The 17,396-nt window shown below is 37.3% G+C and overlaps 1 protein-coding gene across 24 annotated transcripts in view; it reads right to left on the reverse strand.

Annotated features, from left to right (window-relative positions):
* The window catches only part of TENM3 (teneurin transmembrane protein 3), a 1,336,783-nt gene that overhangs the window by 305,777 nt on the left and 1,013,610 nt on the right, over positions 1 to 17,396 (reverse strand). For all 24 annotated transcript variants that reach the window (XM_071807653.1, XM_071807652.1, XM_071807659.1 and 21 more), the window contains one exon: positions 7,620 to 7,922. In XM_071807653.1, coding sequence (XP_071663754.1) covers positions 7,620 to 7,851 — 232 coding nt within the window. In that variant the 5' untranslated portion in view covers positions 7,852 to 7,922. The remainder of the gene's footprint in view (positions 1 to 7,619; positions 7,923 to 17,396) is intronic.

The following is a 17,396-nucleotide window of genomic DNA, read 5'->3' on the forward strand; positions in this document are numbered from 1 at the left end:
CTTCTTAATCTAGTATGAGGATAAAGGACTGTTCATCAAGCCATTCTGAAGTTACCACAGAGATTAAAGTCAGCTGAAGATAATTTCACAATTGCAAAATTCAAAGCTTCAAGCTACAGCATCAGCAATCATATTCTAGCAAATGAATTATGAATTTGAACATTACAGTTCCAAAATTGGGGATTTTATATTAAAATCTGGTTTTATGACTACGATTACATAATATACAAACTAAATTAAGATAAACTAACACAGCTGTTCAGATCATGGACTGCAAGGATTAAAAAAAAAAAAAAAGGGATTCAGTACATTTAAAAGAAAAATACAATTCCATGGGCAGCAAGGAACGCAAAGTCTTGATCATGACCAGAATGACAGTATAGACATTTGAGGCCTTTATCTTAATCTTTGGATCCTGAGACCAAATCATCAACATTTCAGCATCCATTTATTACAAAATACAAATACAGCCTAAACTTGATAGATGTGAAGAAAATCGGACTCAAGGATAAGCAACGTAAAGATGATGGATATCCAGTCTGCAGAGAGCCTACAACCACAGGTGGTTGACAGGTATGAACTGCTGCATTACGGTCAGTACGATGCTAGTGACATGATGTATGGCTTGTAATGGAGAAAGAAGGTGAGAAGGAAGGAGGCAGCTTGAAGGAAAGCAAGCAAAATAGAGCTCAGGTTCACTGCTCTTCCTCCATGTGGGAAGCAGAGAAAACTCTACCGTTATTTCTGCCTTTTTGCCAGGGAAGACGTGTCTGCCTCAACAAGTAAGCAGACCCACAGAGGGATTTGTATCACAGCAGGGCAGAAAACTTGATTAGTTCAACAGATTCTGAACTGGTATAAAGAAAACACCCAGCACACCTATTCAGAGTAGCTCATACATTTCTGTTTGTAAGATTTCAAAAACAAGTATTCCCCATATACGGGAATCAGCTCTGCAATGCATGGACAAAATGAGGCGGTCAGACCAAGTTCAAAAAAAGAATGGAGAATGCCGACCCAAGGATTTCTATGGAAATGAAAATCTCTTTTACTCTCTCACTCACACTTCCTGCCACATCCCCCAAAAGGGTTTCCATTCTTTAAATCTCCATACTAAACATAGTGTAGCATCCTCTTACTTTAGATTTTATAGAAAAATGTCCATTATGCTAAGGACAAGAAAGGATTTATGACTCAATATATTTATGGTACTGCAAAGCAAAAAAGTAGAAACACAAAAGTTGAGGCAAACAAGTTCCTTGGCTCTGCCACTTCCTCTTTCAGCTTTAATAAGCTCAGTAACACTGAGTACCGGCTCCCAAGCCAGTAAGTTGTGACATTTTACAAACTAAGTTCAGATAGTATCAAGGAGCTTTCTGAACAATTATTCCTGTTTTACATCTCAGCTTCTCTTTCTGCATTTATTTGCCAGTGATGGAGTAAGCAATCACTGACAGCTTAGCCTGTCCCCTGACCCTCAGCCCTTAAGCACTAAATCCAAGAACAGGACAGACAGGACTCTTCAGCCTCTTTCATTCCTTCCCTCACCTCATCTCTAACCACACACTTTTCTAGCTTTATTCTCTTCATACATGTTAACAAGCTAAAGGAATTTTTTTATAGTCATGCATCTGAGCCATTTATCTTGGTAGTTCTCACTTTTTATTATGAAGAGAAGCAGCATATACATCTCAGTATATGAGGTACAGAAAGATATCAGAGCAATTACAGACCCTCTACAGTATCTTCCTCTCCATGAGGCTGAAAGTCCTTGTGAAGACCCCTTGCTCATCTTATAAATGCTTAATCATTATGATCAAGAACTTAATTGTCTTATTTTGCAACTGGCCTAGTCAAAGACAAGGTTTCTACTCTGTGGATCAAGGCTGTGTAGAAACTCCTGATCAAGCAGTCTATTGCCAATAACCAAGGTTGATTTTTCCCTGGAGAATCACAATTGCCCTTTGTCTCCAGATCCATAGCTCATCTACAGACCATGACCCACAAGGGGCCAATTTCAACTAGATGAATACCTTAGAGCAAGTATGTGTATCACTGAGCGTGAGCTAAATATACTCCTAATCAAATAGCAGTGAAATGTTTTTCTTAGTACTACTCTGTAGCTAATAGAATAACTTTAAAAGTCAACAGATCCTTATCACCTGGAACCTGAAAACCAATTAACTTCTTATTGTTGCTTTAAGAAGTAACTAGTATAGCAATGAAAGATGATAACATTACTTATCACTTACAGCGCTTTTCATCTTCAAAGCATTTTGCAAACATAAACTAATTAATCTTCCCAACACGCCTGTGAGGTGGGTATTATTATTCCTGTATTACAGATGGAAAAAACCCCACCTCTGGCAGAAGGTTATGTGCTTAGCTCAAGGCCACAAAATTATCCAGAACATATTTGCACCGTATGCTGCTTACAGAAGTTACCCACTCAAATGGGGCAGGTACTGCAGGTGGCCATGCCTTAGCATAACGAAAAAGTATCTTGTCAAGATCACAATCAGGACACATCTTGTACTGCAGCCAGGAGCATAAAACACTAATTCTAGTATCTGCCTCAGGTTTTGAGAGACAGCACTTGTCATGTCACTGAATGGTGATTAATTTGCTCATCAGGAGATCACAAAGCCACTTAGGTATCATTTCATACCTTCCTGTAAAGAATGTGCAAAGCAGGATGATTCAGGTTTATTGAGAATCACTTGCCTACTCAATAGTCAAAATCAGCTCATCAATAAGGCATAGGCAGTGCAAGCTCAAAAATGGTGTTACATATCTACCCTTCCACTGCTTCACACAGGTAAGTTTAAAATACTCAAGCTTCAGGTTAAAAACATGACCATTTAAATCCTTTAATCCTACAGCTGACATTTATGGTGACTAAAAAGATTAATCATTTTGCTGTCCAAATAACTCATTTTGAGCAGCTAGTATTTAAAGGCAACAGACTTCAGAGTCATATTACATTAGGATAGAAACTGCAATTAATTTTTCAGGTTTCTGAAGTCTTAAAAATGTATCCCTGACAGTGTTTTATATCTTAAATAAGAAAATAAAACTGTTGAAGTATATATGTCACTGTTTCAGGTCCCTCTTTTGCTGAATAGTGAGATTTTTTTAGCACCCAAATCTAATTGTTACAGGAGTGTGAGCTGAATGATAGCTATGATACATCCGCACAGTGCAATGTACTGTACACGGTTTTGCTTTTCAGCAACCTGGTAGCAGTGATCCAGCATACTGTAATGGAAAGAAATCATTTTTCTTTGCTTGTTTGGTAAGTTCAGCCCATCTTTTTGCAGCTCCAAAGAGTTATTAAGGCATTTAATCTAATTTAGGCATTTCGGTGTTCCAGAAGAGTAAAGGTACAAAACCATCCATAAAAGTACTTTTTCCTGCTAAACTGAAAGTGATAGCATGAAAAGAAATTGATGTTGAGACTTGGCTGACAATGAAATGTTCTGATTGATAAAGATGGTGAACTAATTCTCACTGCCAGCTAGAAAGACCAAATACCTCTACCTGGAGGTTAAGCTGTAGTTGACTCAAGCTTTCAAAAGTAAAATTTGACAAAACTTGCACTACCACATCAGGTCTTCTATTAGCAAAAAGTGTCCTGCAGCTCAGCTTGTCTACTCACACAGTTTTCAAACAGTACTGTGACTATTTTGTATGAAAGCATGAACACACAAATCTGCACTGCACCCTTGTCACCTTGTGCTTGTGGATCCCTCTATAGGATCACTACACTGTCCTGCAAAAACACAATTCTTTGAAATAGAATGATGATTCCAAAGAGGTATTGCATACTCCTCTCTTCCCTTTAACATGTATCTTACAGCAAATAAAATATGCTTTTTGCATGTCAGTATTTTTCTTACTAACTTAAGGCACCTGTATAAAAACTTGCTCAGTTCTTACTAATCCAGGTTTGACTCATGATCTCCTGCAAATTATTTTCACATTGTTATATTATTACTTAAAATTATTTTTTTCAAATGCAATTTTAAAAATACTACTTACTTTCTATATTTCCACAATTCTTCCCTCCCACTCCATAGCCATGCCACACTTTTATATATTTTTACACAGTAGTCTCCTATGTACATTACATTACTACACACAGCAGTTTAATTTTGTAAACACAGGAATTTCTCTCTGTACAACAGAGAAATTCAACTTTATGCAGTCAGCTTTATTCCTGAATTCAGCAAGATACTTGGGCATATTCCAAAATACAAGCATTTAGATTGCTGAATTCACTTAGAGAAGTTGTACATTTAAATCAGGTTGCTTATTATACTTGGATACTTTGAAGCATAAGAAAATAAGTGTGCTCTTCCTCCCTAACACAGAAACAGCAAACAATCGTATCATCACACCTTGAAAATAAATCACCTTTCATGGCGCTTCATCCATTGTCAAGGATGAGATAAGGAATCTTGTCAAAGATGCAACATGAAATTAAGTATCTAGCTTAAAAATACTGGTAAAGAAAAAAAAGCTCCTGGTCCTCATGGCTAGGTGCTCAGTTCAATTATTCACAGGCTTACCAATTTTTTTTTAATCTTATGTGAGGATTAAGAACGAAGGGCAAGTAACTAAATTAGGAGTTCCAAAAATAGTAGGCTAAATAATCCTCATCTAAAGAATTTAAAAACAAAACCAGTCTTGGAACAGATGAAGGGGCTTCAGAAGCAGCAAAGGAGACCATGGTAGGTCTTAACTCTCGCTGGTATTAGCTGGAAGCATGTTGCTTAGATGAAGTTAAAATTCCCTAAACAAGCACACCCGCTCTTCCAATCTTATCAAACTGGGTTTCAAAATTAACAAGATCAGCCCAGTTATATAATAATTCTATGTTCAAGTATTTCACTATATGTTTTAAATGCTGTTTTTAGAATAACAATGATACACGTATGCATTTTAAGCTCTTATTTCTATTTATCCAATGAATCTCAAACAACAGAAATTCAACAGATCCTGTGACTGGAACTGACAATTGGAGAACTTCCTCTCCACAAGTACAGATCTCCTGGGATAAAGCTACCACTGCACAGCACAGGGCACACCTATGTCCTATGGCAGCATCGCTTTCTGAATTCCTGGGATTTTGGTGAAGCAGGAAGCACAAAGACATGTACAGAGACAACTCAGGAAGAAGAGGTGGGAAAGTTCTGATTCATCAACAGAAAGCTTTGAAAGGCTTTACCCCAAAATTTGAGCCCTGAAAACACTGACATTTTTAAATTGTGCCACATTTCAGAAAGTCAAGAAACTCATGTAACTGCTCCAGTAGCTTTCCAGTCAACACTGGAAATTTGATATTGTTATTTTACACAGTCTGGGGAAAGACAGACAGACAGACAGAAAAAGAAAGACACACTGGTCATGATTAATTTTAAAATTTAATTTCCAATTACAGGTATTTATTCAAACTTGCCTTTTTCTGCTTATGGATTTATTTCCTGTTGATTTAGCAGGCTGACATGTAATTAGACTGTCAAAGCCAGGTATCTGCACTCCATTTCGAGGCAGAGGGGAGAAAAAATAAATACAGGGAAGCGTGTTTTATGTATTATTTAAAAAACTTTGGAATGACCTTGAACACCTTTTCCACAAAATGCTTCCAGTGCCAGAAGCAGTAAATTCTCTCAATCAAAGATGAATCAAAGGAACACACAAGCTAAGACTGCAAAACAAGCCCTTTCTAACCTGACCCTATCAAACCTGTAGGTAGTCCCCAAGGGTGCTAAACCAGCACACATTAGAGGAAGCCAATAAGCCATACAAAAAGAATTGAAAGGACAATGAGGAAAATGAAACAGGCACAGATGACAGTGTTGAGACCACTGAAAGGTGTCACTACACATTCCAGACTGCTGGTTTAGGCCTATAGAAGTGTAATTTATTGCAGATTGGGCAATAAGTATTAGCTAAATATTATGTGCTTTTCTGAAACAAATGAAGAGGAAAAAGGCCTCAAGCCCCAGTGCACCATCACGTGTGACATGCCAGACTACCTAACTTCCTCTATTTCCTTACTGCTATTCAAAATTAATAGTACAATATTCAGGCAATAGTTTATGAACTCATTAAATAAATTGTGTCTATTTTGAGATAATTTTGTCACTACTAAGGAAGTGTCTACACTACAGGTCTTAGCAAACTTCCTCTTGATTTTACCCCATTAAAGTAATGAGATCAAGGTGACAAATGACTTAAAAACTAGAAAGCAGCAATGACCTTAAGTTTCAACACGTCACAGAAACCAAAAATACACAGCAGAAAGCAGACAGACTACAGCAGCAGCGAGCCTCAGCTACATGAGCCTAAGAGAAATATTTTTGTTTCCCTTGCAAACATTTGTAGGCAAAAAAGTCAACACCATCTGCCCAGCTCTAATTCTAATGTAAAGTTATTCTACTTGGAACAAAGAAAAACAACCAATGGGGAAAATATTTTTAAACATTTCTAAAATTAAAACTAAGGACTTCCTCGCAAGGATGAGGCTCTCTTTTTCTACCCCTTCTTGTTTCCTCATAAAAGAAAGGCCTAGGTGTAGGTTCACACAGCTTTTAGCCTAGCTTTATCCTTTGAGATAGTCGGGCTGCAGCACTCCACACACTTCATAACTTTTCTTTTTCCTCCTTATATTAATTAGTTTAGCTGTAAAAATGCAGAAATGCCAATTCCAGGTACTACAAATTTGAATCCAAAAGTGATGCATAAGTGCTTAACCCTAACTGAAGCCAAGTGCAATGTCCCAGGATCATGAGGTCCTAAGGGACCTCTTGAGATCATCTTGCTCAAACCCCTCCTCAAGTACAGTCAGCTACAGCCAGCTGCCCAGGACCACATCCAGTCAGGTTTTGTGCATCTTCATGGATATTTAGATCTCTCGTATCTCTTGAGTCTTGGGACTCAAATTCAACACTGAGCTCTGACAATCTGTTAGCATCTGGTTAGATATCATAGATAGCCACTAAAAAAAAAAAAAAAAAATCCTGCAAGAAACCCAAAGGCTTTGATTGTGAACTAATTTACCTTACTCACTGTACAGTGCTCTGTTACTGCCCTTGTGACCTAAAAGATAAAGACACTGAGCTAACGCATTATCTGTATGCTCATCCACACATACTATGTTTCCCCAAACCCGTTCATAGGGCTTGGCCTTCTTGGAACAGTTTTATTTGTTTATTTTGATTCATTTTGAACCTATTTAAATTTTGGGTATATTGGAGTGGCAACATTTTGGGCAATCTGTTAATGATTTGAATTTATGCTGGGGGTCTAGTTTTTAAACTGTAAGGCCTGAATACTTCACACTTGAGTCTGCAATGCTGTCACTGACCCATTGCCCAACACGGGCCGTTTACTTAACTTTCGCGTGCATCATATATTATTTATTCCAAAGATGGTACACCATGCTTTCCAATCTTTGTGAAACATTTAGGGACATAAAACTGAAGTGTACTATGTGTGCAGAGTATTACTAAAACTGATGAAACTGTTATAATAACATACTCTTCCTGTAGCAAGGATATCTTGTTACTTGGTACTAATGCACTATACACTCTGAATTATAACATCTTGCCTACCTTGTCTGGTATACTCATCTGCTTCTCTGTGGACCAAGTCTTTTACCCGGTTTCCATACAGCAACCTAGAGGAATCATGATCAAAAGCTTTCAGGGTCTCACTGGAGCTGTAAGACTTCTGCGTAGGCACTCTGCACTCCTCATTTTCTGCGGAAGAATTTGTATAGCGCCGCTCCTTGTCCCGTCTGCTCTTTGTCAGGGAGCAATAAGGCCTACGTTCCTTCACATCCATACTTCATTCCTTCTCTGTGCACATCAGTCCAGCTTATTTGGAAGTCTTCTCTACATTCAGCTTACATTCACCTATAACAAAATTAGAAAGACAACCACCGATGTGTTACAACGTTCTCTAATTGCTGTGATTGCTTCCTAACTGTCTCAAAGAAAAAGAAAGATATGATCAAAGATGGGTGAGATGCTTTTCTGTAATGTTTGCAAGACTCTGCAGAGTTTCATGCATGACCTGCCCTGATAAAAACAAACAAAAAAAAAAAAATTAGCAAATAAATTTTTGTGAACACAACACATCACTTCTAATTTTTATACAATAGCTTAGAAGATTAAAAGAGACTGAGAATTGGCCAGAAAAAACAGTTTTTCATCTTTAAGAATGTGTTACTTGTCTGAAGTCTATCTGTAGGCAAGTTGTTTTCTCTTTCTGAAAAGTATTAGTCTGACTTACTCCTGCTTGTCAGGAACTTCTAGTTTTAATGTCTTTTTTATATACAGAGTTCTGCAATTTTTTATTGTCATTTCTATTCCAAGAAAATTGTTCTCATCAAGAATATACACACGTAATTTCACAGCAAGCTACAAAAACATTATAGGTGATACGCAGGAAGTCTGCTCCAAGGCAGTATATTCTATGTAAGTTGTGCTAGAAAGCAAGTAACTAGTTGATTTGTAAATGACAGTCAGAAATAGCTTTTCCTTCTCTCAAGTTTTTAAGGAATATTGTAGTAAGAATCTTATTTCTGTTACTAGTTATTCGTCTTTAGTGTTTCATTTCACTTAGTTTTCAAAATAAGGCTTCCCAGTTTCATTTCTTGGGTCCAGCACACTTAACCAAAATACCTACATTTCTGACAGAGCAAGAAATAGTTTGAAAACTTTATTTTTGTTTTTTAAAGGGTGGTAAAATAAAATAAAGAACATAACTGAAAAAAACCATCTAAATGAAGAACAGTTCCAATTATTTGAATACTTTGCAAGTGCATCTGTTAACTGAGGCCTCAATAGTTCTTGTTTAACACCTTATATGTTAGGGTTCTCTCCTCTGTCTCAAGGAGAACTTTCACCTGGGTGCTCCCCTCAATTCAAAGTACTTAAATATCACTAGAGATTGTTTTACAAAGAACTATCAGTCAAGTTGATTGTGATGTAGAATTAAAATCGAAGTTTAGAGCACATATCACAAAGAAACATCCAACCCATTTGCATTCTGTTCAGCTGAACCAAAGTTGCTTTAGAACTCATCATCTTTTTCATTTTAAATATATAATATCAAACAAACTAATTAGTTGTCACTCCTGAAAAGATTTTTAGAGAGTATTTTCTTTACTACAGAATGGTAATTGCAGCCAGTTTTTCATCATTCTGTTTTGAAATTCTCTGAAAAGCTCTTAACATTTCTCAATCTGTGTGTCTCAATTTAGACTAAAAGGCAGAGCCACACAGCCTTTCCTTTAAGCAAACTCTTCTATATTTATTTCATTTTCAAATGTTAAGTGGTTAAAAACAAACTGAAATATTTGTACATGCTCATAAAAATGAAGTTTTATAGCAGAATAATTTTATTGTTATTATTAGTCTTAGATGTCTGCATGCCCATGTCACACATCTTTTTTTTTTTTAAATTTAAATGAAACACTCAGATTTTAAAATATTTGATTGACTGATGAATGCAAGTTCTTTCCACGTAAAACCAATTTTTTAGACAACATGTATTTTTTGTGTTTTAGTAACACTAAACTGAATTGTGATTTTAGCAATTGTTATTAGCTGATACACATAGGTATTCTTTTGCAGTGTAAAGACTTCACATGGAAGTGTATCTCCCCTTTCATCTAAGCACTTGAGTGCATCTAAGACTTTAAAGGGCCACTAATTCCTAATGTCTCCAAATCGTGCCATGGGAAAACTGACAAACTATTCATCAAACATGAAATATTTTTATTTCAAAGCTTTCAAGCTCCTTTATAATGTTAAAAAAACCCAAACAACTCAAACCAAACCACCCAACAAACAAAAATAACACCCCCCAAAACAAAAACAACAACAAAAAACCAACCAACCAACAAAAACACCATGAAAACTCAAAACAAAACAAAAAACCACCACCCTTCGTTGCACAATACTTTGTTACTATGCCAAGCTAAAATCCTCAAAGATGTAATCTATGCTGTAGCATGAGGAAGTACTGATCTGTTTCCCACAGAAGTCAATGAACTCAATAAGACTTCAAAAGGCAGTTTTCTGGGTTATCTATTGCCTCTCCAGGCAAAGAATGAAAAGGTTAAAAAAAATACAAGCTGTTCAATAGTTCCACATTATGGAGACACTTTAGCAGCAATTACGCTGTCACAGTAACGAAGACTAGTGGATTTTTGTGGGCATTTTGGGAAAAAAATAATCCTGTAAGATTTAAGAACCTGATCTATTTGAATCTGGCATTTTGCAAAACACCTGTTTACCTTCAGTAACCTTTACCTTTAAAAACTAACGGTATTTCTCAGCAAGTTTTAGGCAACATTTAACATCCTCAGACTCATGCTTTTGGAATTATTTCATCAGTGAATTAATACACATATCTGAAAGAAAGAGACAGACCAAAAGCTATCTTAAAAATCTGTCTAGAAATAAGTGTTCTCTATTATGATCAGAACACAAACAGGAAGCAAGAGCACAAACATACCTGCAGAACATAGATATCAGGATTAAAGTAGTAAGCCAGCAATGACAAGTCAAACTAAGTAAAATTTGCAGATGGCTTTATAAGATCTGAACCGTAAGTCTTATTATTGCAGGGGGATGTTTTGCAGTCTTACGACTGTGCAGCACTTGTCCCACCATGAATTCCACCTCCCCACTTGCCTTTAAAACAAAACAAAACACTGCTCACTCCCAACTTCAGAGAAATATTTTCAATTATTGAGAAAAACACTTGAAATAAAACGCCCAAACTGATAATTATTCCACGTGCTCAGTTCCTTTCTTATAAAGATCACTGTAGTTAAAATATTAACAAATTTTCCCACTCAAATCTTCAGATTTAAATGAACCACTGTTGCACAAATTTGAATACATTTCATTTCTTCTTCTCCTCTGTTTCCTATCACATAAAAGCTGCATTCCAGGGGGAGTTATCCAAATGCACTGACTAGCTTTCTTCTACTATGCTTTAGAAGAAGCTCAGGCGAAATATTGCTAATGAGTACAATACAATCTCAAGGGAACATAGCAACTAATTTGACGCATGAACAGGTTTTTTTTTTTTATTGACAAATTAGATTAAAATTTTAAACCAAATAAAATTAAATATATTTCATGGCATGTTACAAAAACACTTGCCTTCATCTGCAAGTAATTTTTGCCCATACGTCAATATTTACGGTCCATCAAATGGATTTGCTCCAACTAAATGGAAGAATTTTCACAGAGCAATATTTAGAAAACTATTGAACTACTAACTCACCCACTCACAAAAGGATGTCAGAACAGCCGTCCTAAATACCATTACATGTTGTATTACAATGCTAACGTGAAATGGCCTGCATATACTGAAGTGAAAAAGATTTTGCTGGTGCATGTTACTACTTCATGTTTCTCTCCAATGCTTTCACAGGTATAAAAACTGAGGATGGTCACCTGTGTCACTGAGCATCAAGATCTCCTGTGACCTTTTCAGTAATGTGTCCAATGGCACAGGCTCTTGGATGGATGGAACAGGAGCGTGTACACTCACTGCCAGACTGACACATAGTCACCCCCCCCATTCGTGTACATATCTTAGCTGATTGCAGCCTCAGTCAGATTGCACTTTCCGATAGCCACTCCAAATTTTAGAACAGCTCAAAGCCATAAAGAGAAGATATCCCTTTTTTTTTTTTTTAACTTACATATTTCTTTTAACTTAATTTGGAATGGAAGCAAGAAAACCAGAGAAACATTCCTTGAACACAACCAGGTCACTGGGACCATAGAGCACCTTCCCTTACGAGGCAGGCTACTTTGAAGACCTCTGGCATCATTATCACATTTAGCACAATATTTAATTACCAAGTCAGATGAGGTATGTACAGATAATAACTAAAACAAGTAAATAATCAAAATTATTTATTTTACTCTAAGTGTTGTAGAGAGTCCAAGTGTAAATATCAAAACAGAGCACAAGGCACATTGACATACAAGTGTTGAAGCTATCATAAGATCTTCGATGACTGAAGTCTCAGATACAGACAAAGCTGATTGATGCAGCAGTACAAGTTCCAGTTTGCACTTAAAATTCCCCAGAACAGCCTTTCAGTAGTTTCTCTTAATCACCTATCGCAAGGTGAAATAAAGTTACTGTAGTGAAAAGGGAAAAAAACGAAAACAAACCTAAAACAAACAAAACACCAGTTACTTACCTTTTTTTACAGTAAAAAAGCCTCACCAATAAAGCTCCCCACTGCAGTATAGGAGAAGTACAACATACCTAAAAAGTAGTATACACTTTAATTGTCAAGATGTAAACGAGGCCTTAGCATCATGCTACAGAGTGTTATCTAAAACACCCAGCTACAACTGTAGCATGCCTGCAGGTCTTTTAAACTGTTACGGAAAATTATTGCATTCAATTCAGCAGCTTTGACTCCAAGTTCGCCAAAGGGTTATTACGGTTTGGCAACAGGATGGCAATCCTGTCTGACGTACACAGTGCGCCCTCCCCATCCTCTCACTTGAAGAACCTTCTTCCAGTATTAAAGCTGGTTCAGTGAACACCAAGGTAACTGATTAAGAAGCCTGAATGAAGCTCATTATTTTATGTCCTTTGATATCTAAAAACTACATAGCCACAAAGTAGTAAAAAGGTAAGAAATAAAAGATGTTTGTTGTCAAAATGAAGAGATAATTGTATAGAAAAGATTATGTCACTGCTTTAAGTCAATTTATGGATCTGCTATAGTGCATCTTATATTCCGCTTCAATGTGCATATCTACTTTAGACATCTCAAAACATAAAAAGCAAAAATGGAACTAGGTTTGAGAATAACAAGAACCATTATTGTAATAGATACAGTGCTGGAACAGAAAAGGTTTCAAAACTGAGAAGAAAAAAACTTGTAGTTTTCTTTCTTACAGAACAACAGTAACAGAGTATGAAATACTGTTAGAAGGAAGGCCAAACCAGACCTCTCTTACCCAGTCTCACAAGTAGAGGGAACAGTGAGGAAAGCAGGAGGCTGCTCAGAGCAGAGACCTTCTTCCCACCCCAACGCCAGCAAAACTGAGCCAGGGAAGGAACTTACAGGATAATCTGCCCTCCGAAACACCTAAACCTAACAATTTAGGCAGGCTGCATTCAAAAGCCTCCATTAATCTTGTTGAATTACTATTATTACTATTATTTCTATTACTAATTACTATTATTATGAATTAAGAATCACCGATTCTTCCACACTGATCCATTAATACACAGTCTGAACACTTGCTTACATAAGCAACAAATCTCATTCCATGATACACTACCACATAAATGCAGGCAGTAAAAGAATCGTAAGACTTTTGGGAGAAGAAGCAGGCTTGAACTTCTCTCTGAAATAGGAGCAGAGGATTTTACAGGCTGCAAGTGCCTATTCTCAGCATTGAGAACAGTTGCTGAAAATAATGTCTAAGTAGTGCTGCTGCTCCATAGATACATTACTGTAAGTGTCATTATTTTAATGATAATTTCCTGTCAGTCTGTAACTGTTTACTAATGTAAATATTGTATTAGTTACAATTTGTACTAGGTATAATACTTGCCTGCCACTTCATAGCAAAAGAACAAAGCAAATACAGCTGATACATATAACAAGCAGATTAAAAAGTCTAAATGCGATATGTAGAAATTAGGAAAATCTGTCCACACACAAAAAATACTCACAATTCACACAACTAATCATCCATAAAACCTATTACAAACAAATACAAAGAAAAACTCAAAAGGCATAAAAGAGTGATGAAATTTCCACTTCAATGGTTGATAAAGTGAGATATGTCAGAAATCAACTGAGCTGGAAAAATGACACTTTGAAGAGGTGCTTAGGATGATCTGTAGCCACTGTGTGCCATTAGTCAAACTGATGACTCTTAATACATGGATATTTCAGGTCATCATACCTAGAAACTCACTTCTTAATATTAAAACTCCTCTAGCACAGAAACTAGAGAGGATGCATCTGAAGTCAGCATTCTTAAGGGGGACTGGGAAACAGATGGCCTGTCAGACAGGCAGTTCATAAACTAAAATTTAAAAAAAGCCTCCTTAAGTCACAAACTGAACCTACATTTTAGAATTACATTACAAACAAAAAAGAAGGAGGCAAAAAAATAAAAAGGAAGACCAGTAAAAAATTTTGCGTGTTCTTCAAGCGTTTTTCTGCATCAATCAGGGGACTAAAACACTCGTATCTACCATCACTTCAGGATGTGATGTTAACAAAGAGTTCATTTACATAGTCTATCTAAAATTCTCATCTTCATTATAGACAGAATAAACAACAAATAAATGTACACTATGTTCATTATAAAAGTTTCTTGCAATAGGAGTCAAGAAAATAAGCAAGACAAAGAGTTCCGCAGGGTCCTGGTTAGTCATAGAGGCTGGTGTTTGTGTAATGATTTTGCTACCAACACTTAAAATTGAAACCCTTGAGGGGAAAAAATAAAAAATAAGGAAAAAACACCTCATGCCTTCCCTGCTATGCGCAGAAAGAGAAAGAGATGATGCATTCTCTGTAACAATGAGAGTGCAGGGAGTACTTCTCCCGATGATGATTTCCTTTGAGGGTATGAAGACTGTACAGCAGCATTTTAGACGGAGCTACAGCTATTTCTGCTTGCTGGAAGCCCTCCACACAGCACAACTGCAAACCTTCAGAAGAGAAAACTGTAAATACACAACTTGTCAATGTACACATACAGCCTGGGGCTGTGCTGGCTATTGAGTTGCCAAGCAGGCCTCACAGAAAAACTCAGCTGGCAAGTAGGTAGGGCTAAGACACTGGATAAATTGTTCCACAAACAAGAACAGACTCTTTGGAGGAACTCAGTACTGGGTTACACTGACAATTGCTGTTCCTCCTTGGGATGAACAGTTTTTGCAGGAATTGTCATGAACTCTGATCTTGGGAGGAAATGTCTGACTCTAATTTGGAGGATTTGAATAAGATGTATTTTTTTCTTGAAGGGCTGAGAGAGCTCAGTAAGAAAAAGAACACGAAGATGAAAAGAGTGAAATAATGTGGTGAGCTTCGGTAGAGAGAATTAGGGTGGTGAGAATATGTGATGAAAACATGGAGAGGCAAAGAAGTTAGGAGAGCAGAAATGCTGCAGTATAAAGAAAAAACAAACAAGAATGAGTCCAGGACAGAAAGTGGACAGAGACAGAATAATCAGTGCCCAGTATGGCCATGTAGGTGAGAGGAAGTGATACAGCAAGCCTAGAAAGAAAGAGGAGTCTAAGAGGAAGAACTGAGTGGAGGAAAAGAAAATAGAAAACTTCAGAAAGGAGAAACTTTGTGCCTCATTTACCTCAGAGGAAAGTAATAAAGTCTAAGAGGGTCAGCAATGGGTAATTCATTATTCGGCAGTAACTAAAAAGGCCTAAACACTTTCCTCCACTTGTTTTAACTTGAAACTCATTCTTTATGCCATCAACTCTTTCCCTTCACTATCTTTTTCACACAAATTTTTCTCCCCCTGCCCTCCCTGCCCCAGGTTCTTCCTCAACCTCTCTCAATAGTCTCTTGATCTATGCAAGTGTAATTCCTTCTTGAATGGTACCTTCAAGTTTACTTCTGCATCCGCTCAGAGCTCTTCTGCATAGTCCACTTTTGTTTGAGAACAAAGCCACAGAAACCTAGGGATTTTTAAAACTAAAGCAAGTGGGATGGAGAACCTGACATAGGCAAAACACGTAGGAAGCTATGAGCATCAGCCAAGGTGCAACAGTCCCCGAGTCCCCAAGCAGACAGCATAGCACAATGATTTCTGCATTTCTGTTTGGAGAACAAAGCTATCAGTATGTCAGATTCGCCATCTGAACAGGCTGTCAATCATTCAACTCCCCCTTCAACAACTCAGAGTTAATTTCAAACAATTTGACAGTGGTGAAGTTTCAAAAATAACACATCTCTCAAGTCACTATAAGGGAAATGAAGTATATTACATTTGACATGCAAGAGCTGGGCATACAGTCACAGGACTGAGCTGAAAATATCATTGTGAAGGCGTCTGGAAATGAAAGGAGAACTTGAGGAAATTGCAGTAAGGATGTCAGTGAAGACACACAGGAATGGGAAAAAAGAATTGCAAAGGGTAACTGCTGGAGCTATTGCTGTGGTAGCATGACATGGGATACACATGCACTAACAGCCTTGGTTTCCATGTACAGCTCCTCATGGTCAAAGTTGAAACCTCACATAGAGGACACTCACAAAAAAGGTTTTTCTTTTCACAATGGTCTGATGGATAACCAGATTTTGCAGTGCCAGTCACATTATAATCAGGATATCGTTGCAGCCTGGAAACCTGGAGAATTATTAGTGAGTCACCTCAATAAAGAGTGACTAGTAAGACTGATAACACACACTGCCAAATTTTTTAATGCTCCAGAACTCTGTTTTGTTCAAATTTATCACTTGATCCCCCCCTTTCGTCCTTAAAACAGCAACAAATCAAAAACATACAGAAACAAAGAAACAGAGTTCCAAGCACGATGACAAGTCTCCACAGAAACATGAGTATTGTATACTCCTACTGTCACAACATTCATTTACCACTCCTCAGTAGTGTGAAAATTTATTAGCTAATGCCCACATAATCAAGTTAAACAGTGCTTTAGTGCATGTTAAGTTTACATTAGCAATCCCTACTACTGTATTTAACTATCCCACCTATTCAGACTGTATCAGCTGTCATGACTCCCTCTATACTCCCCAGGTTTCCGTTTCCCTCTCTGCAGAAGCTGTGTCCTCTTGTCACAACCTCTGATTTTCTCTTCTTCAGCACTATCCAACATCACACGACAGTAAAGGCTGGAGGTTGTTTGCCCTGCTGGATCACCTCCTTTCTGAAATCCCTGTTCTCTCTTTCTTTCAAACCACCCTTTTCAAAGCATCAGATTTTTAGCCTTACCTTAAAGGTCATACCAAAACTTTTTGTCCTGTAACCAGCCGATTCCACTCCTACCTCCCAGGTTTTTGTCTCCAATTTTAACACAACTAAGACTTTGATTAGGGCAAACAAAACAATAATGCATTTTTTAAATATGTCATTTGGCTAACTATGTGAGACACAAGATTTCCCACAGTACTTAGTAATTTTGTTCAAAGGACCATGTTTCCCTCCAAAAGTGTCCACACAGCCTACTCTGGCACGGCCCTAGCTGACCACCCCAAGATCCTCTCTGATAACAGTATTTAAAGAACAAACCACCTTTAATAATGCAAAGCCTCCTCCAGGAAGCCGGAAAGTAGGATGAAGACCTACCTCCTGCTGACCTGCTCTTCCGCCCGTGTGTGTCGCCTGTAG

This window comes from Patagioenas fasciata, chromosome 4, assembly GCF_037038585.1.
Source record: "Patagioenas fasciata isolate bPatFas1 chromosome 4, bPatFas1.hap1, whole genome shotgun sequence".
In the NCBI taxonomy this organism is placed as follows: domain Eukaryota; kingdom Metazoa; phylum Chordata; class Aves; order Columbiformes; family Columbidae; genus Patagioenas; species Patagioenas fasciata.